This window comes from Electrona antarctica (genome assembly GCF_951216825.1).
Source record: "Electrona antarctica genome assembly, chromosome: 15".
Classification (NCBI taxonomy): Eukaryota; Metazoa; Chordata; class Actinopteri; order Myctophiformes; family Myctophidae; genus Electrona; species Electrona antarctica.
The window spans coordinates 32,740,270-32,767,998 of NC_136796.1; the positions used below are offsets into that span (position 1 = coordinate 32,740,270).

At 42.3% G+C, this 27,729-nt stretch overlaps 1 protein-coding gene across 2 annotated transcripts in view; it reads right to left on the reverse strand.

Moving 5' to 3' along the window:
• Nucleotides 1-4,766: 4,766 nt before the first annotated feature.
• The window catches only part of fam49al (family with sequence similarity 49 member A, like), a 45,320-nt gene continuing 22,357 nt past the window's right edge, over nt 4,767-27,729 (reverse strand). Inside the window, exons 3-12 of one of the 2 annotated variants that reach the window (XM_079522170.1) lie at nt 19,116-19,195; nt 15,602-15,723; nt 14,779-14,884; nt 10,929-11,065; nt 9,417-9,494; nt 8,242-8,358; nt 7,386-7,465; nt 6,927-7,053; nt 5,780-5,850; nt 4,767-4,995 (exon numbers count right to left, since the gene is read on the reverse strand). In XM_079522170.1, coding sequence (XP_079378296.1) covers nt 4,932-4,995; nt 5,780-5,850; nt 6,927-7,053; nt 7,386-7,465; nt 8,242-8,358; nt 9,417-9,494; nt 10,929-11,065; nt 14,779-14,884; nt 15,602-15,723; nt 19,116-19,188 — 975 coding nt within the window. In that variant the 5' untranslated portion in view covers nt 19,189-19,195 and the 3' untranslated portion in view covers nt 4,767-4,931. Of the gene's footprint in view, nt 4,996-5,779; nt 5,851-6,926; nt 7,054-7,385; nt 7,466-8,241; nt 8,359-9,416; nt 9,495-10,928; nt 11,066-14,778; nt 14,885-15,601; nt 15,724-19,115; nt 19,196-20,511; nt 20,588-27,729 lie in introns of those variants that run through there. The other variant, XM_079522171.1, reaches the window with a different exon arrangement.

Consider the following 27,729-nt stretch of genomic DNA (forward strand, 5'->3'; position numbering starts at 1 on the left):
GCTCACAACGTTGTGAGCTTGTAGATCAGCTATTTTCAGCATGCAACCAAGAGTAACTAAAATTACTTGTCTTTTACTTATACTGGATCTAATGTCCACTCGTCCCTTCCAACATATTTAGTCTTAGTTTTATTCATAGCAGTATTGGAAATCAACACTGATGAACAGTACTGTTGAATGTTTAGACTGCATTTGTATTGGTGCTGTTAGCATAACTGTATAATATATAGTTTTTCCTCAATGTGATCTCACACTGCCCCCTTGTGGTTAGATTAGCACATGGCTTGCTTAAGTGAAAGATCAACACTGGGGGAATTCAACTATCAAATTCTTTATTGATAGTGAACAGTAGACAGACAGGAAATGGGGAGAGAGAGATGGGGAGTGACACGCAGCAAAGGTTGTCGGGATCGGGACCCATTAGCAGCCTATAGGTGCCCTGACTGCCGCCCCGGGCCTAACAGTGCCATCATATGCCAGGCAGATTTAGTTCAGCAGAGTGGTCAGAATCGAACCCCCCACCTCAACCAGCTGTAATATGTATATGTACATGTACAACACCATTAAGAATGGGTCAAAACCACTTCTTTACGGGTGACTTAACACAAACCACGGCTAAACTCGTGTGAATTAATTCACATGCAAATATCATTTGTGATGATATATATTCAAGAAAATGCATGATGGATACTATAAGTTTGTCTGTTTTTTTGGTATAGAGGGTATGCGTGTGACATCATCATCATACCAGGAAGTTATGCGGGATTGCCTACTGAGTGGCAAAAAACTATACTTTGTGGCCTTGACAGCCCATACATCCACACAGAAAAGTCCTATTTGATTGCATTAAATGACTTCAAACAACATTAAATTCACTTTGTCACTGACTTTGCCACACGATTTGCCACTCGATCTGCCATTCACTTTATTCATGCACATACCCTCTATTGGTTGAATTCAAGATTGTTGGGAATCTGGGTTTGAATCTCGGGTAGGACATAAATTGCAGCTTTGAGTTGAAAGAATAAGATTGATTCAGTGGGTGGGTAGCAGGTTGCTGGCCAGATGTATCCCATTTCTGTTTGACTGGAGCATCTGTCTGTGTCACATCACACAGCTCCATTAAGCATAATGTATGGCCCCGTCGCATGGCGCTGACAAGAATAGACAGCGTCTTACTACTAGCGCCTAATTTATACCCCTGTTGTGTGACAGTTACCCAAATAGCAGTGGTGTAAAGGAACTTAAATACATTTACCTAATTTTGAGGTTTTTGTAGGGTACTTTACTTGAGTATTTCCTTATTTCAATACTTTTACTTCTAAATGTGTCCATTTGAAAATAGCCAAACTACAAGTTCACAATGCGTCGCATTGTAGATCTGGTATTTTCTAAATATTTGTATACATTTGAAAACTTGAAACCGGACATTCTGCATAGTGAGTACTTTCTACTTTTGGTACTTTATGTACATTTTTATGCCAATACTTTTGTACTTTTACTCAAGTACATTATGAATTCTGTACTTTTATACTTATAACGGAGTAGTTCTACATTGCTGTATTGATGTGGGACATCCTCCTCCATCTAATTATAAATCAGGCTTTTAGGCCTGTATTGGAGTCCTCCAAGAAGTCTCGAGTCTCTCAAGAAAGACCATTGGCTGGCTCACACAAGCTTCAAAAGCCAACCTAACAGTCTGTACATTTGAAGCGCTGAAAATTGGCAGAAAATAAAGCAGATGTCTAGAAGCCTCCCCCACTTCCGTTTTGCCTATGCAGTCGCTTAAATAAGTCCTGATGTGAATCAAATTTTAAAAAGGCGCACCCACTTCTCATATTCTTGACAATGTGAAAAATAAAAGAAATACCTGCACTCGCCTATATATATATATATATATATATATATATATATATATATATGTTTATTAGTTTATTAGTTTATTTTAAGTCTTTAATGATAATCAGTAAAGATGGAATGCCGTGATCCCCCACACCCCTAAAACATGATCATCAGGTACTATGATTATACTAGGAGAAAGATATTTTTCAAAAAAGTGTACAGAAAAAATGTGTGATGTTTTTATGTAGACACGCCCACCTGTTCATTAAGTATGCCTGGTTTTCAGGTGAGTGGTGATGGGTGGTGATCCACCTGACCTGAAGCTGCACCCACAGCTGTTGTTGTATAAAGGGGGAGGGGTTAGGGGAGGTGATGATCTTGTGATGTCACTATATCACTGTCCTTTTCGATTGGGCCTTTTGACTCAAAGGCTTATTCTAAACAAAAGACGAACCACGCAGACACAGAGCATCCATGGTTGAATGTAATAAATGACAAGTTTATTGTTGCACAAAATGTACAAAATAACAAGCAAATGGACAGCCCCCCGCCCCCAACAATGATGGCCCCTCCCCTCCCTCAGTTTAGTCATTCGCCAATATGAAGTTGGAATTCTTAAAACCTATGACTATGGCAAGTGGTCCAAGCCAAAACGCATGGTAATTCTGAGAGACAACACATACCCAATTTCAGCAGCACTGAACAATTAAAAATGAATAGAAACACCTTATTTACACATTTCTTGTCAGAACTTTTACAACATGCCATCTATATATTTATACAGAATATGCTTGTGCACATACCCCTGTATAGAAAATATATTATAAGTTCAAATTAAGATAGACTAAGGGCTATAGACATCCAAAGTACAGCACTTCTTTTGAATCTCTGTTTGAATCTTTTTTTGTTTTTGTTTTAAATTCTCATTTGTAATACCCATTTATTCAATTATTTACTTCTTAACCAGCCTCGCTAAAAAGAAGAAAAAAAACTCAAATGGACTGTATGCAGTTGTTTGTGTGTTTTTCCTCAAGAAAAGACCAAACTATAGTCTTCGATGATAGATGGTAGAATGGAAAAAAGCCTCACTTATGTACACTGAAACATTCTGATCTCCTGTAGAGAGAGAGAGAGAGAGAGGGTGTATACTTGTATTACTATACTTGGTAGACGTAGCAGAATTTGAGAAACCGACATCGTGAGGACCATTTTCCTGGTCCTCACAAGAGAAATGATTTGCTCGCCAGTGTTATTGACGATCTACAAGCTCACAATGCCAATATTTAAACTGCATCCTAAAACAGTGATGTCCTCACAATTATAGTAATACGTCTGTGTGTGTGTGCGTGTGTGCGTTGTGATCTCTGTCATGGTGTGTGGTGTGGTCATTCTTTCATTATTACCAAGCATTGTTACAAGGCTAATGCTGCCACTGCGTTCACACGAGCAGATGCAAAAGATGCAAAGCTACACGGTGCATTTGTAGCTTTTTGCAGCAGCTACAAACGTCGGATGTATCATTGCATCATCATGTCGCTGGCTTCCATTGACAATGAATGGAAGACTGTAGCTTTGCATCTGCCCGTGTGTAACAGCATAACTCCCACCACCATGGCTGCTGAAGAATGTAAGAAGAAGAAGAGCGTAAACCAATCAGCTTTGGCACTGGTTGAAGGAGTAAGTGTGCTGCGTTTTGTTTTTTTCTTCCCAGAATGCCTTTCTTCAGCCTTTCCTATTGTCCTCTCACGTCTCGGGGACACACATAGCAGGGCACATGTTGCATTTGTACACCCTTAAAAGCACCCATTTAAAATAAATCACAGAATGGATGAGAGCGGCTGTGGAGTCATGGCTTTCCTGAATTCACATTTGATCTAAAGGCTAAATGAAATTATGTCCGGTGGTCTGGTCTTGCGTCGGTTAGAACCAAATGATTTCTTATTACAATCTATAATTATTGTGTCCTAAAATACATTAGCACCACGGAGAGTGAACAACCTTTTTCAAAGTAAAGGCAAACGACACACAATAGTTGTGTGGAGAACGAACCGAGCAGCACACTAAAGATGTTTATTTTTTGTGCCATGAAAAAAGAAAACACACACACACACACACACACACCCCACATATCCCATGATGCAAATTAATCGTTTGATGATGATGATGAACAAAGAGGAATGTGGACTATATAACGAGAGGCATTCTAAAATCCGAAGGTGGGCTTTATCTCCTCGTGTCCTTCCCTCGCCTATACCTTCCTTCCTCAGCTGCACTGATGAAAGAGGAGAGGGAGAGAAAAAATAAATAAAAAAGAAGACATGAACAGGCGTAAGCAAATCTCCGGAGGGCATCCATCCATCCATCACATTGCTCAGTGCGTCGCCCGAGGTCAGTGCAGCTGAGAGAGCAAGGCCAGGCACCCTACAGTACCTAAACCACGTCACTATGATGTCTACAGCCTTGAGAAGTGGCACACCTCTGCATGCCTCCACCAGGTGACGCAGGCGAGGCTCAAGGAATTGAATGGGGGGGGGGGGAAGAGGCTTTGTTAAACCTCACCAGTTTTACTAAGTGGAGAAGACAGTGTTGCTTTCAAAGTGTGTGTGCAAAAATACGTTCGTCAAACTAACGTTGGGATATGAACCTTTTTTTTCCTTCCTTGAATACATTTTCAGTCTATGTTTGTCTTTGATTCTGCGATATAGCTTCCTCTTCTTTTTCTTTAGAACTACCTATGTTCATCTGGCGCCTGTGTTGCACTTTTCTTTAATATATATCTATATTTTATTCTCCTGGCTTTTGTCTTTATTTCTTCTTTTTTTCTATTTTATAAAATGAGAGACAGAATGATGGACAGCTGACAATATATATATAATTATTTTCCTCTTTTTTTTATCATCAGGTCTTTGTGAACCTGGGGACCGTTTTTCGTTCGTTGTAAACAAACAGGTTTTTTTTTTTTCTTTTTTCCTTCTTTTCAGCCGTTGGCGTTGGTTTTCCTCCCTTTGCTCCTCCGCTCCTCCTTTGTGTGCCCTCTTTCCTCTCCTCTCTCCTTCCTCGCCACCTCCTCTTTTGCAGCATGTCGTCTCTCATTGCAGGAGGGCCCTGATTTGTTTGGAAGTGCTGTCATCGTTTAGATGTCGTGTCGTATACCTGCAAGAGGAGAAATGTGTGCATGAGAGACCGAGGGGGTGTGCCAATATGTCGACAATATGACGATACAATTTGTATCGTCCTATCGCAATATCGCAATATATCGAAAAATATCGTGATATTGATTAGTTAGAAGTCTCTTGAGGTGTGTCTGAAACAAATCAATAAAGGAGAAGGCAAGATTCATGTACTTGTACAGGTCCATTGAAAATAATCTGAAATATTGACTTAAATGTGACCCTGTGTGAAACGATTAATCAAATAATTGATTAATCAATTGGCATACAATTTATCAAATACTTTTTTGTAATTAAATATTAGATGAAATGAAGAAAATGCCAGCACTCGTATGTCCTTTTCACATGATTTTATTTACCTCTGACGAGAGTGGACAACGTATGCGTTTCGGCCTAGTTGGCCTTCCTCAGCGTAATTAAATATTGAAATCCCTTTAGGCATTGTTAACATTTTTGTATGCACTGCTCACAAAAACCCAATAATAATCATTAGTTGCAGGTCCATCAACACTTTTTTTCATATTTGCTAAAGGATGTGAAAACTAAAAGGGACATTTAACAATGTATCAATTGACATTACTTAAACCGTCGTCCCCATCTACACAGTATGATCCCTTTGGAATCGGATTCATATTCTTTGGCGTGTCTCATTCTTTCCGTATTTTCCTTCTGTCACTACCTCTCTCTCTTGTTCTCTGTTCTCTCTCACGCACACACACACGCACACACACACACACACACACACACACACACACACACCCCCCTACCTCAGTGCGTTGAGTAGTCCCTCCACACTGTTGGATGGTTGCTCTTTCAGCACCTTGATGCAGCCCTTCATCTGCAGCGCACAAAGACAACACAGTCGGTGGTGGAAAAAAAGTACTTTTACTTTAGTAAAAGTGTCAGTCCTGCAATGTAGAACTGCTCCGTTACAAGTGAAAGTCTGGAATTAAAGATGTACTTCAGTACAAAAAGTACAAAAGTATTGGCATCAAAATGTAATTAAAGTACCAAAAGTACTCCCTATGCAGAATGTCCCATTTCAAGTTTGCGAATGTCTACAAATATTTAGAAAATAGCAGATCTACAAGCTACAATGCATCGCAATGCGACGCATTGTGTGCTATTTTCAAATGGCCGAAATGTATATAGGGCCAAAGTGTTTAATGTATGTTTTGTAATAATAATCAAAGTAACTAGTAACTAAAGTTTTCAAATACATGTAGTGGAGTAAAAGTACCAATATTTTTCTCTAAAATGTAGTGGAGTATAAGTAGAAATTTTGGAAATACTCAAGTAAAGTACAAATACCTCAAAGTTGTACTAAGTAAAAGTACTTAGTTACTTTACCTCCTCATGTACAGTAGATGCCCTCACTTCCTCCTTCCCAACACCCCTCACTTTCTGGTTTGTTACCCCCCTTTTAGTCATAGTCTTTTGAATAGTTTTCATTTAGTTTTATTCACATTTTAGTCACCTGGAAGTGTTGGTGTTAGTCTAGTTTTAGTCGACTAAATATCATAAGATTGTAGTCGACTAAATCTACAGTTCATTTAGTCGACGAAAATGTGTTTTGGCGGGCCTTTAATGAAAGGCATATCGTATAGCAATTTTCAGCACGTGAGTCAACGTGACACCATTTTTTGGAAAAGAATAAATGAGTATAGGGAAAGCCAAGGTCAACCAACTCATGACCGTTCACCCAATCGCAGCACACGCCCACACACATTTAAACATGAGACTCTTAACCCAGAAACACAAAACTACACAAGATACACAGCTAGACTTTCATTTATTCACAGGTAGTGCATACTGTATATGTGCATGCATATGCAAGCATGCTCTCTATGGCTTATTTTGGTTCTTGTAGATCACTGTGTGTGTGTATGTGTGAATTTAATTTACAGCGCTTACGTCGATTTTGGAGGTCTTGGCGAAAGCCCCCACCGGGTGGACATGATCGTAGAGAATGATGACGCCCACCATCACCCTCATACAGAAGAGCATGGTGTCTGTGTTAGTGAACCTACAGCGGTACTCCCTACGGCAGACACAGAAGGAAAAGTAAGAGAACATTATTATTATTTCTTTTAACTTTCTGAGTTAAATTGATATAAATGTCCTGGCTTTTACAGAGTAGAATGAGCCAATGGAGGACCGCAAGCATTTTGTAATCACTGTCCCAGCCCAGGTCACTAACAACTCCTATATTCAATTTGAGGCAGTTTAACATAAAACCTGAGGTGAAGGGCAAATCTTCACATATTGATGGACTAGTAATTGGAGTGTTCGAGTTTCATGAGCTATAGGGATGGGCGAGGAGGTAAAGGGAGGGATGGACAGAGGAGAGGCAAACGAAAGGAGGCCACTTACGGAGTCTCCAGCATGACACGGCAGACGCAGGCCATGGTACTTAGACAGTCTGTTGTGTCCTCTATGGGCAATGTCTTATTCTGGAAAGAAATAAAGAGTCACTGGTCAATGGGCTATATATGCACACAGAATAACTCTACCTACTTCCGGGACCCTTCCCTACTTCCTTCACAGGTGTTACCGATGATACGAATTAAGGCTCTGTTCCATTTAGTGTGCAGTGGTTCCCCCCCCCCCCATAACTCTGACTCTCGGGGTTACACACCCGTACAGGGCCATTTGGAACCCACTCAAGGACACTTTGAGACCCACTGGTGTGGCAGTGTTTCCAGTGAGCCAACACGCACAATAGCAGCACCCTGACTCTGTTTGACCAGAATGGAACAGAGCCTTCATTAGTATCAGCGGTAACACCTGCAAAGGAAGTAAGTTCTTTTCAAAATGGCATGTGTGCATAGAGCCCACATTGTGTGTGTGTGTGTGTGTGTGTGTGTGTGTGTGTGTGTGTGTGTGTGTGTGTGTGTGTGTGTGTGTGTGTGTGTGTGTGTGTGTGTGTGTGTGTGTGTGTGTGTGTGTGTGTGTGTGTGTGTGTGTGTGTGTGTGTGTGTGTGTGTGTGTGTGTGTGTGTGTGTGTGTGTGTGTGTGTGTGGTGTGGTGTGGTGTGGTGTGTGTGTGTGTGTGTGTGAGAGATGGCAATTTGACTAAAGATTATCCATCCAGTATTTAACCACAAGATGGAGACAAAGCATATGAATACAATTTGTATTTGCACATTTGCAACAAACCTATATAGCAGAAAATGCATTTTACCACATTAAAGCCAGAAGGCGTTTATGAATAAGTAGGTTTAGTTTACCTCTGAAACGAATTTAGTGGTGGCGTTACTCAAAGTCTTCAGCATGGGCGTGGCTTCCGCATAGAACAGAGACATCCGATTGGCCATCTCGTTGTTCACCTCATTCTCAGCTTCCAGCTGTGAACCAAACAATAATTTAATTAATTGGTTCTCATGTTTTCTGGGGAACCTTAAGGGGTCCTTGAGGGGTTTCCGAGCTAAACTTTCATAGGTAGGAACCAAATGGACCCTTGCAGGTCTGTAATGGGTCCATTTGGTTGCATTTGGTTGCATTTCTCAGACTCTGAGTTAAACTAGGAAAGTGTGCTCCTCAGAGCACAGGTCTTCGCTAGGCCGGGTTGCCTAGCCTAGCTAGGGTTGCCTAGCCAGGGCCTCCAAACTTTGGAAGGCATGAGTCTTGGCCAATTGGAATGGGATCTGAAAATGGCAGAAATTGTAATCTGATACAAATGCAGCTGTTCAATCCTGGGTGATAGTTTGGTCTTCCTGTGTGAGGGGTATACAGTTTTACCATCTTGTACCATTTGCATGTTGTATTATTGCCTGTATAGATGTTGAATCATTACATGGAACACAATGTAAAGAAGCCTTTGGCTTTTTCTTTTTTGGCTTTTGTATCATACTGCTGTATTTTAAAATATTCAATCACTCATTCAAAGACAGACCAACTGACTGGCTTATACTAATGTAATAGCAAAACAAGCACTAGTCTCTCAAGACAGACTGTTGCCTCGCGTAAAACAGAACAAGCACTAACATATAAGATAAAGACAATTTATTTCGCACGAAGTGATTGAAATGTACATATTAGCCTATTAGCTGGTGTGGAACAGTCTATTCTGTCCGGTGTGTGTACAGTTGCAGCACCTTTGAAGAGCATGAGTAGGTGGGCTGGTAGTGTACAAGTGCTATTGTGCGAATAGTGATATTCAATGATCTAATATTGATGTTTTTTATTATTTAATTTTTTATTTACTATGTGCCACAACATATGGAATACACACAATGCACTTTAGTGACTTTGAATTTTGACCCAGGGATAGGGACCTAGTAGCACTTAAGTTTGTAAATGTTTCTGGTTGTGATGTATGTTCTTCCACTATCTCTTGTTGGATGTGTTTAGAACATGGATGTTGCTGCTGCCATGAACTTTAACATGGACTGACGAGGCCTACCTGTTGGTTGTTCAGCCTGTTCCTACTTATGGTCCTCCTGTAGTAGCTGAAGTCATTCTGAATGGCTGGGTTGGTCATCTAAGGGAGAGGGAAGGTGATGATGGAGAAATGCTTTTAAGAAGACGTTATCGTCACTGTCGTGCAGAGACCTTGTATCTCCGTAGTTCAACTTTGTATGTTTTTTTTTCAGTAAATCAGTGGTTTTCAACCTGTTTGCATATCAAGGCCCATTATTTATTGGGCATTCAAGCCACGGACCACCATTTGATGACATTTAGCCTCTCAGACCCAACACTATAGAATGTTTTGTTGTCGTTGGCTGCATTGATGTGGTACCATATAGGAGAGATAAGGCAGACGTTGATCAAAATAATAATTATTTTACATGCTCTAATTGTAGGGATGTCTTCTAAATTAGTTGTGAAAGTAAATTAGTTGTAAAAGTTTAGAATTTGAATTATGTACATTTGCAGCCTGTGTGAAGTGAGGGGCTGGGCGCTCTTATCATCATACATCATCTCATTCCGACCAATCACAATTTGCGTCCTCACTTTTGTCTTCAATGTTTGTGTTTACACAAACACTCAAAGAGCCCCTCAAAAATATATATTACAAAGCAATTAAGCCATTAAAAAAAAATTATTCAGATCTTGGCCATTTTGGAAATGGGGCAAAAGAAAATTCCCACTCAAACCAAAATTGTTCCATAGACCATTATCTCCCAATTGGAAAATAAACTTCCACATGAATTTGAAATGACTGAGTGTCCAGAAACCTCGCTATTGACGATATTCATACCTCGGCCTTCTTGCCAGCAAGGTGCTAACTAGACAGCCCATTCATCCAAACAGAAAAGTCCTAATTGTATAAAATAACGTCAAACTCACCACCATTGCAGCTGTATGGAAAGCTTGAATTATCCTCTTTCAATCTGTAAAGTTTTTGTTTCATAAAAATCCACCGTAAACATGTTATGAGCTACTTCCTGTCAAGAAATTCTGTGCAGGTTATTTTTTCCTAAGTGTCAGAGTTTGGGAGTGCTCGTTGGATATCACTCAACAGCCCTGCGTACCACCTGTTTTGAATTCGCATATAATGCAGGAGGCAGCAGGAGGTTGCTTTACTAAAAACGAGTGCTTCCAAACTCCAATACTTATAGAAATTATATCACCTGGAAGTAGCTCATAACATGTCTACTGTGGATTTTTATGAAACAAACACTTTGCAGATAGAGGATAATTCAAGCTTTTTGCACAGCTGCAATGTTTTTGAGTTTGACGTTAATACAATCAGATAAGACTTTTCTGTTTGGACAAGAATGGGCTATGACTCGGGATGGGGAAGTTGCACTATAGTTAGCACGATGGCCACGGTCTGAATATCGTCAATAGACTAGACTAGCATAGCAGTGGGCGTGGTTTTCTGGACCCACTGTAAAATCGGCCATTAATTTTTTCCATAGAGATTTACAAAAATATCGACCCTCTCATTCTCCTCCCTGTCCTTGCTCACCTTCAGTTCGTCGAAGCTGAGTGTGAAATGGAGGATCTCAGCAAACTGTTTGGCCAGCGCCTGCTCTCTCTCCAGGTGCTGCATGGGAGCGTATGGCGGACTCGTCAGGGCCTCCAACAGGCTGCGCAGGGCATTCTCTGTACACACACACACACACACACACACACACACACACACACACACACACACACACACACACACACGCACACACACACAAAGGCATTAGCTTCCCATTCCCAAATCGTGTACTCATACTGCAATTGACACTGTAAAATCCTGATTTCTTTGAACTTTGAACTCTTGAGGCTTTACAAATGGAACCAAAATGGGTCCATTTGGTTCCATTTGTATACTCTGAGTTGGATTAAACACTAAAAAATTATGCTTATTAAGACCTAAAAATTTACGTCATATATCACAAAACATAACAACACAACATGTACAGTAGTAGTACCAGTCAACAACACCGTGTGAGATTCGAGAGAGGCTTTGACATGACCTGATGTAACGCTGACCACACATGCCCTCCTTTTCACATAACATACCACGCTGTCTTTGAACCCCTGACCGCATGGAGACCGTACAGTCAGTGTATAGCAACGCCTCAGCACCAAAGTCTCCCGAGTATCCCATCACTTCCATGGCATTAAAAATGCAACGGGGGCCTTCTATAAATACAGCGCTGGTGCGTTTCATCTAAAGGGCCCGGGCAGAAACCCCACTCTAGCAACTCTCCCTCCTGCTGTCGCCCCTTCAGCAAGCATAGAGCTGTGAGTACTAGACACTGATGCTGCTGCGTTCACACGGGGCACCATGCAAAAGATGCATACAGTTGGGTGCCACCGATATTGTCATTTGACCCATTTAGGCCTGACCTCAAAATTTTAAAAAATCCTTCTAAATCCTCCAGTTTTCTGAAATAAATATTTTCACGATTTAAAAAAAATAGCAGACCTACAAGCTCGTAGCGCGCCACTCGGTGGCGCGCTATGAGCTTGTAGATCTGCTATTTTTCAATAGCTAAATTATAACAATGTTTAAAACACCAAAAGGGGTTCCCGCCCAAAATGGGTTAACTGTCCTTTTGCGCAGATCACGCAAACCTCAGCAAAAATAAAAGGACAATATCAATGGCCTCCAACTGTAGCTACACCGCATATTTGTGGCTTTGTATCTTTGTATCGGAAGTTGAAACCAGCTCAGCGTTTTTGTAGCTTTGTAGTTTTTGTAGCTTTTGCAGCGGCTACAAACGTCGGATGCATCTTTGTCGCTGGCTTCCATTGACAATGCATGGTAGACTGTAGCTTTGCGTCTGCCCGTGTGGACTCAGCATGACACACTGGTGTTCTTCCCACATGACCGCTGCCTGGTGGCAGCACCGAGGCGGCATGAATGTCGACATACATTCGACATACATTCATACATACATTCAGGGGTGAAACGGTTAATCAGTAATCGATTGAATTTATTATAAAAATTGATTTTAATCGAATCATCCCTCATCAGAGTCACATTGTAGATTGTATAAAATGGTGGCTAATCAGACCAAATCGATTTCATCGATTATAAAAACAAATCTGTTGATTGTGTTAATTCGTTGAAAATAATAAAACATATTCTCAAGTTGATTAATCGGAGAAGTGATTAACGATAGCTTCAGCTCTAAACACGTGGTGGCTTTCTTGACACGATGTTGAGTGCCATTCCATCCACGTGGATTCTAAATGGAGGCCTTGCGACGTGTGCTCCTTCTAGATCTAGGGGGTGTGTTTGGTTCTACGTTGTGGGAGAGCACCAGGTCTGCCGGTGCACTGCAGGGAAAAGACACTAGGAAATGTTCTGTGTTGGGGTCGTTTTTTTTTTAGCCGCTCCAGTCGTCAGAAGCACAGATGTGTCATGTGATCAGGTCCGTTCCTCTCGGCAGATAGGGACGGAAGAGGGTTTATATTAGGGCGATGTCAAAAAGAGGTAATAATGTTTAGAGTGCAGGCATGAATCATTGATGCATTAGCATTAATTATTAGTTGGAGCTTGTTATTGCTGTGGTTGGGTGACCAGATGAGGTAGATTGGAGGTATCATTACGGCCCACCAGGGATCCAAAATGACCCTTATGGATCCGGAACTCTGGGTGTACAAATGGAACAAGTTTTTATTCATTTTACACTGTAAGATTATTACTCTGAGATTGTACACATGGCCCCGTAATGGGTCCATTTGGTTCCATTTGCACACTCTCAGAGGTACAGACCTGGGTCCATTTGTACCCCCTGGATGGGCCCCGGACCCGATGTTGAGAAACAATGTTGTGTCATTAGGTGGTTGTGCAGAGGCGATGTCCACTGAACAGATTCATCTGCCTGTATTCTCTCTCTGTCTGTCTGTCTCTCTCTCCTTCTCTCTCTCTCTCTCTCTCTCTCTGTTCCACTGTTTCCGTAGCAACGGCTGCTTGCCTGCTAGGTCAGCCTGCTGCAGGGCTGGCTGAGATGAGAAGTGTGTGTGTGTGTGTGTGTGTGTGTGTGTGTGTGTGTGTGTGTGTGTGTGTGTGTGTGTGTGTGTGTGTGTGTGTGTGTGTGTGTGTGTGTGTGTGTGTGTGTGTGTGTGTGTGTGTGTGTGTGTGTGTGTGAGAGAGAGAGTATTTATGTATGCGGCAGTGTGGTGTGTGTGTCAGGATGCGTGGTGTGTAGGTTATGAATGCTGCCTCCCTCGCTCTGTGTTTAAGTTATAACAGCCCCACATTGATCATTGTTATGGCACTCCATTGCCCCCGCCCCCCCCCCCCCCCCATCCCCTTTCTGTACAGTGTGTACACCATATGCGTAACTGGTGGCCCCCACTTTCACTTAACCCATTTAGACCTGAGGACGATTCTACAAATGTCTTCTAAATCCTGACCGTTTTCTGAAAAACCCTATGTTTCTGTGTCAGTGGTTCTCAAACATTTTCATGTCAAGGACCCCCAAACATTATATGTAATTGGCCGCCGACCCCATCTGAAAATGTGTCGTTCCAGGGACCCCCCATGAAGCAAAGATTTGAGTTAAAAACGTTCGCTCTGAAAGAATATATATTCAAAGATTTGCGCCACATTTTCATGATTTTTAAAAAATAGCAGATCTACAAGTTGTAGTGCAGTACTCGGTGCCACGCTATGAGCTTGTAGATCTGCTATTTTTCAATAGCTATAAAGTATAACATAACGCTTAAACACCAAAAGGGGTTCCCGTCCAGAATGGGTGAATGTGGCCCGCAGGTTAATATCGGAATACTGATATATTAGTGGTTTCAGGCTGCTGTTACAATTGCAAACATGAGCCGCTTTAGTTACTTCAGTCTATATTGGCAGCATAATGACTAGTATTACAAGGTATTTGTAATTAGTTCATAAAGTTAACATATAGTTAAAGGGATATGAAAGGCATTTGAAATTAAGTTAAAAAAAATACTTTTCAGGATTCATTCCAAAATTGCAAAAAATGTCAATTTAAAAATAGCAAAAAATAGCCGATCTACAAGCTCAAAACGCATCACATGTGACACGTTTTGAGCTTGTAGATTTTTGCTACGACAGTAATATGCAATGTGGCCCCTCTGGAGTGAGTGTGGAAATATAGTGGCCCTCTGGAGTGAGTGTGGAAATATAGTGGCCCTCTGGAGTGAGTGTGGGAATATAGTGGCCCTCTGGAGTGAGTGTGGGAATATAGTGGCCCTCTGGAGTGAGTGTGGGAATATAGTGGCCCTCTGGAGTGAGTGTGAAACATTTTTCTCAACTCAGGGATTTCAGCAGGGTGAAAGTGGTTAACTTTTGCAGGAAAGCTAAAAGCAGGTTGAAGGTTTTTGCCCATGCTCACCCAGTCTTAGGGAGAATTCATAGAAGCGCTTGAGCTTGGCCACCAGGGGGCACACTGCATTCCATGCTTTCTCCTGAAGAGCCAGGTCTCCTGGGTTCTGGATGGCCTACAGAGGGGGGGGGGGAAATGACACAAACGTTACTTTCCAAATATTACACGCGTCCTTTCCTGTCTCCCTTAAGTTCAAAGCAACATTTCACTTTGGTAATGGCTTTGCGATCAGGATGGAAGAAAACCTGAAGGTCTCAGCCGTAATTTTTAAGTGAAACACCAGTGAAAGACCATTTTCCCCCCTTCACCATCTGACATAACCCAAGTGGTCACCACGTGCGTTACTGAGACACAACATCACTGGCAAGGCACAGTTTCTGTTTCAAATTAGCATGCATGATGCATGACTCGGGCGGAAGAATGGGATTGTTTTGGCCTTTAAAGCCCTCCAGATTAGGAGGCAATGACAGGAATCTGTCACTATTTGTTAGCAAGCCAGTTCAAAGACATCAGCAGGAGTTGTTCATACAAGGGCTGCAGATGAACAAAATGGGCAACGGTGCATCGTGCCAGTGGTTTTACATCAAAATTGTTCACTTTTATTTTTGTCAGAAAAACTTCAACATAAATAATGACTATTCCACAAATAGCATTTTTTCCAGAAAACCAATCGACACTAAAAAGCATGTCAGAATGTTTCTGGCTGTGCTGCTGGCGGAACTAGCACGTGGGTGTCATTTTCCGCACCAAACAGCAATAGCCAACTGGCGGTGTATCGATGTTTTAACACGTGTTATTGACTGGTTAATGTGCGCATGCAGCCTCCCCTCACTTCTCGTATCTCTTGGCCCGCCCCGTTATAGGACTGCAGCTCCGCTAGGATCCCATGAGCCTCCTCCAGCACGGCGCTGACCTGGTTCCACACGGCTGTCTCTGCCTCAGTGGGCTGGGCATCTGGAGAGAGAGAGAGAGAGAGAGAGGAGAGAGAGAGAGAGAGAGAGAGAGAGAGAGAGAGAGAGGAGAGAGAGAGAGAGAGAGAGAGAGAGAGAGAGAGAGAGAGAGAGAGAGAGAGAGAGAGAGAGAGAGAGAGAGAGAGAGAGAGAGAGAGAGAGAGAGAGAGAGAGAGAGAGAGAGAGAGAGAGAGAGAGAGAGAGGTACAGAGGGCGGGAGAATAGGTAGAGGGAGGGAGGGAGGGAGACGAGAAGCACGAAGCAAACAGGTACAAGAGGAGGGGAGAGGTTGAGAGGGAAGGAAGACAGAGAGTGGGCGACAGAGGTGAAAGGGATCCGAGGGAGCGAGAATTGGTGTGGTGTGGACGAGTGGTCGAAAGATAGTGCGGAGGGGATGATAGAGAGACGAGAGAGATGGAGATGATGTTTGACGGCAGAGGAGAGATAAACCAGAGAGAGAGGGAAAGGGGTATAATAGAATGCACCAGGGGAAGGAGTGGGAAGAGAGAAAGGCGTTAAGAGAGCTGATGGGATGTCAAGTGATATAGCCCTTAAAAGACCAGATAAAAACCTGACATCAGTCTAACCACTTCCTTTAAATCCCCTTAAAAGGTATCGCCACAATTCAACGTAATCAAATGTGAGTTGACTCAAGCTGTCTATGAGTTAACATAGCCATGCACATCTGAGGTCAGGATCTGGCCTGTGAACAGTAGATTAGATTTATAGATTAGTCATTCCAATCGGAACACCAGAGATGGACATAAACCCAAGCCACAAGTCATGCTCTGTCACGCTGTTGGGTTTGATTAAGTTGTAGCTGCCGCTTGTGTGGGATCTAGATAGACAATAATTCAGTTTAAGTTTCGGGTGATAATTTAGAACTGCATCAGGACATCATCGGACATCTGGAATGGTGTTTTGTCCAACTAGTGAACTGTTAATGCCACAAAAGTTAATTTGGCAAAGATTTATATGGGGTTGGAATGACACAGGTCCCCCATCAGAGAGGTGCAATGATCTTTACTTTTACCTCTATCACATTTACTATGTACAATTGTGTTAGACTTTGTTTCGGTTTGGTTCGACTTTCAACCTGGCGTGCCTATTTTAGATATGTCATCATGACGATGTCAAAGTGTCCCAAATGGTCAAACACTGACAATGTCAAGCTCATAAGTTGCAAGGCGTAGATCGTAATTTTTTGCTATTTTGTTGTATGATGGAGTTTAAATAGCTCAAGTGGTTAATGCTGAGATCGGCTAAGCAAACTGGGGAGGGCCTTCAGGCACAACTGTACATGTACATACTGTACACAAACTGTATGCACACCATTTTGCTGCAGGGCATCTCTCAGTAACAGCTCTGTAATGCATTGTATGCCTATGCAGAGTGCTGTTGGCGCACAAGCCGGAACACGTGTATGTGTTGCATTATATACACACAAGGATTTTCTTTTCTTGAGTCATCCGTGCCTAACGTATGACTCAGGTGCTGTATGTGACATCTGCTTAAAGCGTGTGTATGGGAATGCCTTCCCTTCATGGTTGGTGGTGGTTCCAAAACCCCTGAGCTGACACGGTCCCTCAAATATCCTCAGGCTTATAGCTTTCATTGTTCATTACGTGTAATAATTATCTGGGTGCTTGTATGATCTATTCTTCATCACATCAAGCAAAAGTGGTAATTTAACTTAACCCGTAAGGTCATGTGTAAAATGTATAAATGTATTAAATTGATTAAACACATTTGTTGTGTAGGGCCCAGAATTCCGAGCTTTGTTTGTCTGAATTTCTTCGATTAACTGCTGCACCCCTATATGCAAGCGTTGCACTCTCTCCATAGAACTTTATGATGAACTTTAGACCAACCGTGTGACAGAGCTGACTATTGTCTTTGGGTTGAGTAGGACGGCTCACAGATTGGAGAGGGGGAGTGTCTAGACGTGTCGACCTAATCAATTCCAGGTCCTATTCATGCAGTGAGTCACTGCCATTATGGATGAAGGTGAGATTCGACCGTTAAAGACGACCTCTCTTTCTCGCCATCAGTGAGCCTACCTCCTCCTATTGTAACATACAATCAGTCGAAAAGTAAAAAAGCAGCTGTTAAGGGATGTTTGGAAGAGGAAGAATTATGCTGGAATAGATTAAGGCTAAAGTCCATTGACTTGGAGGATGAGATGGTGGCGAATGGAGGTGGCCATGTTTACTTGGTTAGAGTGACACACACACACACACACACACACACACACACACACACACACACACACACACACACACACGCTTGATAGATCATGCTGGCTCACACAACGGGTTAGAACAGAGGGAAGATGCAGAGTTAGAGGGATAATGTTGGACGTTATTGTATCATTATCCACAAGCGACAGAAGGATCAAAAGGACTGGCATTCATTGTCATGTCTCTTGTATTTATTCAGGGTCTAATTTAACCAATGGGTAAACGTACACGCATAACGGCACTGGTGGCAGTCGAGGAGTTAAGCATATGATGTGTATATATTACACTGTTTATGCGAAATAAAAAAAATCAGCTGATCAGGGCATTACTATATTTTTATAGTTTTTTTCTTTTATTTTCCATTTTGCAGCCCCTTTGCCTTTAAAGTTTAAAGCCTTTTATGTTTCTGTTTAAAGTTTAAACAGAGGCTGAGTGGCGTTTGAATACCAGTCCCTTGATAGCACTGAGCAGAAATCAAAACAAAGGATTAAGGAGCGTGTGAGGGAACAGCTGGGGGCCAATGGGTGCATTGAAATGATGACAACACTGGTAAACACAGAGTGACTGCAGGGTTCGATTTGAAATAAAGAAATTTGAAACGGGGGAGATATTTTCTTGACCACTTAAGCCCTGGCCTGTATACTTCTTTGTATGACAAATAAAATAACGAAAATAACTGATCTACTAGCTCACAATTTCAATTTCAGTCACAGTGCGATGCGATGTGTTGTGGGCTTGTAGATTTGCTATTTTTGCTATAGGCTTGTATTATATAAAAGAAAAACGTTTTGACACATTTGGACAGATTTAGAAATATTTGCCCGAAATAGGGAATAGCCAGGGTTAACGTGGTTAACATACATGTTTTATTAAATTGTTACATTGTGATAAAGATAAAACATCTGCATTTCCATAAAGGAAATGCATGTAGTGTATTTACTACAGTCTGGCCAAAGCAGGGATAAAACATGATCCCCACCAGCGATAAAAAAATAATAATGATCAGAGACAGGGGGATATTAAAAGTAGAGGCATGGATTTCACCCCCCGTCAAATCGAACCCTGCGTGACGGAATGAACACTGAAAGAAAACCAAAGGAAACACGGAGAAAGGGAGAACTAAAAGAAAAGGAAAAAAAAAAGCGGATGGTCTCACGTTCAAAGTCAAGGAAAACTATTTGGCCATGCTCAAGTTCGGCGCAAGCCAGGACTTTCAGGAGATTTCCCATGAGCCCCCTGGAACAGAAAGAGGGGAGAAGTCTGTGGGTGATGAGGGATGGGTGTTTGGGGGGTGTGTGTTTGTGTGTGTTTGTGTGTGTGTGTGTGTGAGTGTGTGTGTGATGTGCTAGGAGTGGAGTGTAGGGAGTTGGCTAACAGGTTGGGGTTGTCGTTGGAATGGTACCATGGAGTCATGATGGGTGAAGGTGGGATGGAAACAGGTGCTCGGACAGTCTGTAATCCCACTCTTGGTTTTGAGGCAGCGGGGGTTAAGAGAAGCTGCTGCTCCCAGAAGCGCTTGTCTTGACAAGCATTCAGTGCAGTTATCATTTGAAAATGTCACATAGAACCTAGTCAGGCAATGGGCTATATGCGCACACGCCATTTTGGAAAGAAGTTGGGCCGCTTCCCTACTTCCTTCACAGATGTTATGGATGATACTAATGAAGGCTCTGTTCCATTCTTGTCAAACAGAGTCAGGGTGCTGCTATTGTGCATGCATTGTTGGCTCACCGGAAACACACTGCTACTCCAGTGGGTCTCAAAGTGTTTCCAGAGAGCGAAGTGGGTGGGTTCCAAATGGCCCCGTACGGATGTGTAACTCTGAGAGATCCATTATTTTGTACACTCTCTGAGTCCCACATGTATGGGAGTCCTTGAAATTAGTAGTTTTAAAAGTTTGATAACCACTGCATACTAAATGGAACAGAGCCTTAATTAGTATCATCGGTAACACCTGTGAAGGAAGTAGGGAAGCGACCCGGAAGTGTGTGCATATATATAGCCCATTGTAGATCACCGCCTACCGTTACATCTGGTGACATCTAAAGTCAATGCGACAGCTAGAACAGTGGAGAGCTAACAACAGCCACTAACAAACGTATTGCCTACTGCTGTGAAAACAAATCATGTCACCGTCCAGATGACATGAAGGACCTCCCTCAAGACTTTGCATTAGTTTGGCAATGCAGTTATTTAAAAAAAAGATTCTACTGTTTCCACCCATTTTTCACAATACACTGTATTTCGATGTCACCAGACATACTCGGTATAGGTAGAGATATCCTATTGACTGCCTTCGCGAGGCTACATAGAACCAAATGGCTCAGATTTGACATGATGCTCTTGCCGTCCAGGAGTGGGAATAGAGAGCGTCCGATCATGACAAACCACATCCACAATGTCACTCCCTCACACCATCAAAACCTTGCCGAGCCATGTCCAAACATACCCTCCACAACCCCACAACTACACACAAAACGTGCGCACACACACACACACACATTTCAAATGCATACACACAAACACCAACACACATCCCAGTGGTCACTTACTTTCAAAGTCCAGGAAAAAATGTGGACAATTCTCTAAATCCTTGCCAAGGACCTTAATGAGGTTCCCCATGTCTGGCAACCTGGACGGAAGGAAACAACAAAATACATACAGTACACAGAACCTGGCTGAGATATCGGCACATCTTTTGCAATATCGAATGGTTCCTTTTGTTGTTTTAGCCTTTATTTAGTTGTAATGCACTGAATATACACGAGTGTGTATATGTATATACAGTATAAATGTATCTAAAATAAAAATCTCTTTTTCTTTGCATTATTAATTCTATTATTTTGTGAAGCGCTTTTGGCATGGTGCTGTAGGGGCTTGAAAAGGGGCTGTATGTGTTTGTGAGTTTGGGGCTAATCTCACAAACCGCTGGACCAGTGACCAGATCGTTTGTGCACGCTGCAAGCGGGCCAAGGATGTACTATGTTTCAAATATACGTATGTTTTATACCTTTTTGAAATATTGAACTTTTTAAACTTTAACTGAACTAGGGCTGCAACCTTGCCCAAATACGTAGATGAATGACATGACATCACAAGTAAGAGATCCACATGGAAGCCACGCCGCTATTAGATGTGTCTTGTTTAGTTGTTCAACCTTTTCTGCATGTTTCTCATTTCCCTTTCCGCATTTCTCCTTCCATCTTGGCATCCCGTCAGACATACCGATCACACATGACTGACACTAACCACAGTTTGCATTGAAATCCAGAATGCACGGCTGTATTTGATTAGAGAGGACTGTAAATACAGCATCGAATCACTTAGCTCGCTCATTGGGAGCCGCTGTAGAGCTGAGCAGGGCTTTTAATCCGTTTACATTACTTTTGTAACTTAATAAAAGCCTGCAATATGGGAGGTACTCTTGCTTAATAATACCCTTCATGTACAGGAGTCTATAGAACCTTTATGAGAGAAGGCAAGCTCTCTCTGACGTCCATGCCCACGGGCAATAGAAAAGCACTGTCATAAAGAAACTCGGATAATAGGCGTAAAGGGAAGTGGGACAAATCCATTAGGACAAGATTCCTTTATGAACATGTGGGTATACAGCTCATAAAGCTGATATTTTCTATGATGTAGTATAAATTAAACATTAGATGCAAGCACTGTTGTGCTTGCGTCTAATATTGTGCACATCTACTGAAGCTGAAAAATATATCCCAACAGTCAAGTTTTTGCTAATTGTTCAGGTTGAAATATGACTGTTCTAAGTGTTCTTTGGTTTCGGGGGAGAAAGAATACAGGTTTGGATATAGATGTGGATAAGAGTCTTTAAAAAACTAAGAATAATGTGATGTGATAATGTCGTCTTTTGGCAAAGTTTAGTATAATAGCTTACAAATGTACTAAAACCTGCTAACATAGTATAACGGACAGATAATATACGATACACTTTTAGACTGATATTGAAATGCATAGTAATGTTGTAATGTATTACTTTGTTTTATTATCTAATGATATCTCAGGCTCGGCTCCAGGATGAAATGACTGAGGGGGCAGTTGAAAATGGCGAGGGGGCACATCTAATTTTAATATAGTAAAACAATATAGAACTTAAACTGAGGGGGCAGACTTTGCAACTGAGGGTGCCAGGCCCCCTCTAGCACCCCCGTGGCGCCGGGCCTGTGATATCTGGTCATTATTTCATTATCCATTACCAACTCAAATCTCATAACATTTATCACAAAGTCAATGAAAATGCAATTACAACGGCTCTATTACAATTTCAACCAATTGAAAGAGATTTCATTGCCACCGAGTATAATCTGTCACTTGTTACAGTACATCCTAATGTGTTACAAGGTCCATATCCAGATTCAGTACTGTACCTCCACCTGCCATGATCAGAGAGGGAAGCTGACTTTGAATCCATTAAGACCTTATATGCCCATTCTAAAACTGTCTCATAAATCCTAGCAGTTTTCTGAACAACAACACTTATGTTGCTATATATCAGTGGTGCTCAAACCTTTGTCATGTCAAGGGAAGAGCCTGAAAGGAAGCAACCTATGTACTGTACCACGTTTCACTTCCGCTTTCATATCCTTTTACATCTCTGTGCTATATATATACTGCCATGCTGCCAGTGATGTGTGCCTATAGCATTAGCATGATTACGAGATGCCACCGTCCTGCAAAAGGCCTTTTCACTGACGCTCAGCAGTAATTGGTGTTGCAATGCAGCACTGAGGAGCAGACAGATAGGGAGATGGGGAGGAAGTTAGAATTACCACCCTCGCTGTAGTTGAGAGGTAGATGTTTCGGCTTTGGATTTTGTTCGCTCTATGTTGTCTATACTGTATATGACTATATATATGCCTATATATATGTCTAGAGAGAGAGAGAGATATGAGTTTTATCTTAGCACGTTAAATCAATAGTGGTGGGAGAAAGAGAAAGGGAGAGAGCTGCCTGCTGAGTCACAGCTATACAGTGGTGGACAAAGTACTCAACTCCAGTACGTGGGTCAAAATATAAATACTCATGGTCAAATATTACTCACTACTTAAAAAAAATAAAAAAGAGGTTTTGGTTTTGTAGTTGCCATGGTGTAACTCCAAAGATGGGCAAGGAATACTTGCTCCATTAGAAATTTGCTCCCCCCCTGGCCAGCCGGGGTGTCTGATGGAGGGGAAAGGAACTGGTTGGAATAACGTGTTCCTTCCACGCGCTACGTCCAACAAGGGAAACCCCCCCCTGTCAGGTGTAAAGGAGCAACTTGGACACTCAGGCATGAAGGAAGCATGAGTTCAAGTCCGTTGCTCTCCCCATGTACCAAAATGTACCAAATGTACCCGTACGCAGAGCCTCCTATTTTGTTTTGTTGTCAATAAGTTTGTATTTCTTGCCCACCTTTGGAGTTACATCATGACAAGGTAACTACACAATCCAAACCTCTACTACAGTGTCCCAGCCCTTGAAGTATTCAAAAGCACTAATTACAAAGTACAAGTAATATCAATAATAGTGAAAATAACCGATCTACAAGCTCACAAGAACAGATAAAAAAAAATTACTTAGTTAATGTCCAATACTCCAGCTATAATTATTGTAATGATTATGACGATGAATAATAGCTCCAAAACAGGATGAAAATCACCCTGACTCCTCTTGACTTTAGACCACCTGCTGTAAGATACCGGCTGAACTCCATGCTATGAATATATTAATTACATATTCACACTTGGAGCCTGACAAGGTCATTGCAAAGGTGAAGCCATGCTGAGATCCAAGATACTGCAGGAGTCTCGCTTGTAAAGCGTCAAAGGTTTCTGACTGCCGAATCCAACAGGCTGAGTGTGTGTGTTGGGAGGAGATACTGTATGGCCAGTGGTTCTCAAAGTGGGGTTCAGGGACCCTCAGGGGTCCTCGAGGGGATCCCCAGCTCAATGTATTCATAGTCATTCATTGACTGCCCGGACAGATTGGTGCATTGCATGCAGCATGCATTTTCAGAGCATGTTATGATTAAATCAATTAATTGTGCTTGGTTTGATCAATGGTCAACATACTAGTATAGGCTACTTTAAGTTCCCATTTAGTGGCATTAAAATGAAAACGTACTTTTCAAGGTTTCAAAGAAAAAATACCTTTTTTTGCTTTTTATGTAAGTTTTATATCATTCAAATGTTTGTGTTTTGCCAATTACTCTGGTGCGTGCGTGCGTGCGTGCCCTATAGCAGCGGTTCTCAACCTATATGCCACGAGGGTATATACGAGGGTATATACGAGGGTATGTGCCACGAGGGTATATACCCTCGTGGCACAGTAGTGGCCCCTGGTCCACAGGATGAGAACCGCTGCTATAACGCACGCACGCACGCACGCACGCACGCACGCACGCACGCACGCACGCACGCACGCACGCACGCACGCACGCACGCACGCACGCACGCACGCACGCACGCGCGCACGCACGCACACTGACACTACACAGTATCAATGGTACTGTATGTGAAGCATCCAACCATCCATCCAGAGAGTGCTGCCTTGGCTGGTGGTTGCCAGGTTACTGTTGACCTGGTTATAATGGTCTGCTGCCACTCAGCGGTGCAGTGCATGTGGAAAACAACATCCAGCTAGGAGGACGTGTTTGTGTCTGACAAGCTCACAGGCACACACACACACGCATGTGCGCGCGGAAGGTGAAGGTGACTACAGCAGCACTACTGAAACTGATAACCACCAAGACAAACATCTTTATGGGGTTGGGACTTCTGGCTGAATTCTTTTTCCTTTCTGTTAATATGTAGCATCAGACAATACACCCAATATTATTTAGTCACTGACTCACTGTCGGGCAGAAACCTTATAGCCAAAAATGGTGATGTGACACGTGAGCTTGAAGATCAGCTGTTTTGTAAAGATCTTTAAAATTTTCACAAAATTATCGCCTATTAATGACATGCCTAAACTATAGGGACACCAGGTTGAAAGTGGTTAAGTCTGTGGGTGTGGGTTTTATATAAAGTATCAATGAGAGCCTGTGATGAGCAATGTTTCCACCCAACAGCACTGACCATATTTAAGGTTTCCACTGCACTGATCATATTTAAAACCAATCAGAATTAGCCTCACAAACGAATTTGCAAACCAGCTTCTCTCCTTACCGTGTTTTCTTAAGAATGTCTATCTCGCCTCTTCTTGTATCTCCCTCAGTTTCTTCTGCCTCCTCCTCTCTTTGTCTTGCCCTCCTATCCCCCCTCTCTCTCTCTCTCCCTCTCTCTCTCTCTCTCTCTCTTTCTCTCGGCTGTGTGGAAATGCAACCTGTCGGTGCTACTGAGCTAATACCGGGTTGGCTCTCTTCAGAGTGGGAACAGGTGTCACAGGGTGGCACCAGTTATCGTTCCCTTAGTGACACATACTCTTAAGTTCTGTCTGTCTGTCTGTCTGTCTGTCTGTCTGTCTGTCTGTCTGTCTGTCTGTCTGTCTGTCTGTCTGTCTGTCTGTCTGTCTGTTGATCTCTCTGTCCACTTCACACTTCTCTTTTTCAGCCCTCTATTTAAAAACATGTTGTTTTCTCTGCTTCCACCCCCCCCCCCCCCCCCCCCCGTGGCTGGCGCGTTACACGATTTAAATGTATTTTTACTGAAGGTGTTCACAGACTATTAATCAATATAGCTTCAACATAAACTACATCAGGTATACTTTCTAAAACCGGATACATTCCAAATAGAAGTATTCTGCGGCGGTGATAGGAACTTTTTTTTCTTTTTACATTAACCACTTGAACCCTGACATCCATATCCTCTGGGAATATTCGCAGAAAATAGCCGATCTACAAGCTCACAATGCATCAGTGCGACATGTCATTGGTTATTTTCAGGGAAGTGGTTTGGTTTAGAGGGAAAAAGAGCAGATCAAGTACCTAGCCAAGGGTCAAGTTTACTAAGTATTAAGGGTTTATTAAGTGTAACACAAACATAAAACATTAATTTGCACAACCCTAATCATATAGTGCTGTCAAACTATAGTTTGGTTGCTCTTTGTCTCTCTCTCTTTGTCAGCAAAGGGGTCCTTGGTCTGAAAACAACAATATTGAAGACCCCTGCTAGAGTGAATTTAGTTGCGGACTGTGAGGAGAAACTCTATCTCTTATCTCTCTGTCGGGCTCTGTCTCTGATGCCAACTTTTAGGTTCCTCAAAACAATTGTGCCGGAAGCCATCGTCGCCTCCTTACTTCTCTATTTCAGCAGTCAGCTGCACACTCCCGGTGCCTCTTGTCCATGTCACAGAGCATTTCTGTCATGGCACCATCCAGATTCACTGGTGGGCCTTCGGGTACAAACAGACAAGTGTGCAAATGAAAGTGGTGATTGGTTTGAGCAAACACACACGCACGCGTTTAATCCGGGTGACTGGTGCTTCCTTCCACATGTTATTTATTACACAACCACGGATTGTTTCACTAGTCATCTCTCACACACGCGTGTGCACACACGCACGCCAATCCCCTGTGCATGTGTGATTGACCATTGACCAACCCTACCCACCGTATCCAGGCGCATGCCACATATAGGCTCTGGCCTGACAGCGCGCCACGTGTTCGAGGCCCGTTCATGACGACCTTTGCTGCTTGTCTCTCCCTTCTCTCTCTCCCTCTTTCCTGTCCGTCTTCAATGTAACTGTCGATAAAGTCACAAAAGCCAAAAACAAATCTTTAAACAAATAAAAAAAAGTTGTCTTTCGGATTGTAGCCAGTGGCATTTTGTTTTTGCCTGCCAAGCGGGGTCAGCCACGCACTTCTATCCTAATGGTTGACGCCCAGTCAATGTTCACCAATGTTGAATCCCTGCATCACTTGTGAGCTTGTAGATCTGCTATTTTCTAAACATTTGTAGTCATTTTAAAAACGTGAAATGAGACATTCTGCACAATGAGTACTTTCTACTTTTGATACATTTTGATGCCAATAGTTTTGTACATTTTGAATACAGGACTTTTACTTGTAACAGAGTAGTTCTATATTGCAGTATTTATACTTTTACTTTGAGTACTTTTTCCACCACTTGCCTTCCTTTATACATGAGTATGTACTGAGCCTAGAAGAGAGGGTGCAGATCAACAGTGAAATAGAACAAAGTCCACTGACACGACTGGGTATCAGATCCTCGTTTCTATTGCTGCACAACAATGTTTCCATCACTCAAAATTCTTCGAGAATTTTATAAATTCCCGATGAAAGTCAAGTGATCGGAATGTTGTCGATCACAAGTGATGCTGAGAACCAGTGTGCAGACTTTCTTTTTCACTACGTACTCAGCCTACACTTGGAAAATCAGTCGTCCTGAAAATCGAGCAAAGTGCTTCATTTATATAACAGGGCCTACGCAGCACACACACACACAAACACACACACACACACACACACACACACACACACACACACACACACACACACACACACACACACACACACACACACACACACACACACACACACACACCACTCATCTGTAGTCTAACAAGAGGAACCAACTGGCTCCTTCAGCATATTCTATAAAGACATATCTCCACTCCCTAACGGTTGAAGAGCAAAGCCGCTCCAGACCTCAGAGCATCTCTAGCCTAGCCTGAAAAGACAGTAGTGTCCCTGAAACCTTGTGCATGTTCAAGCCTGAGTTCCACCCTTAATCGTACAGTATACAACTACAGGAACAGTCTGCGTTTCTCCACCGAGAAATCAATGTTAATATCATTACACCTCT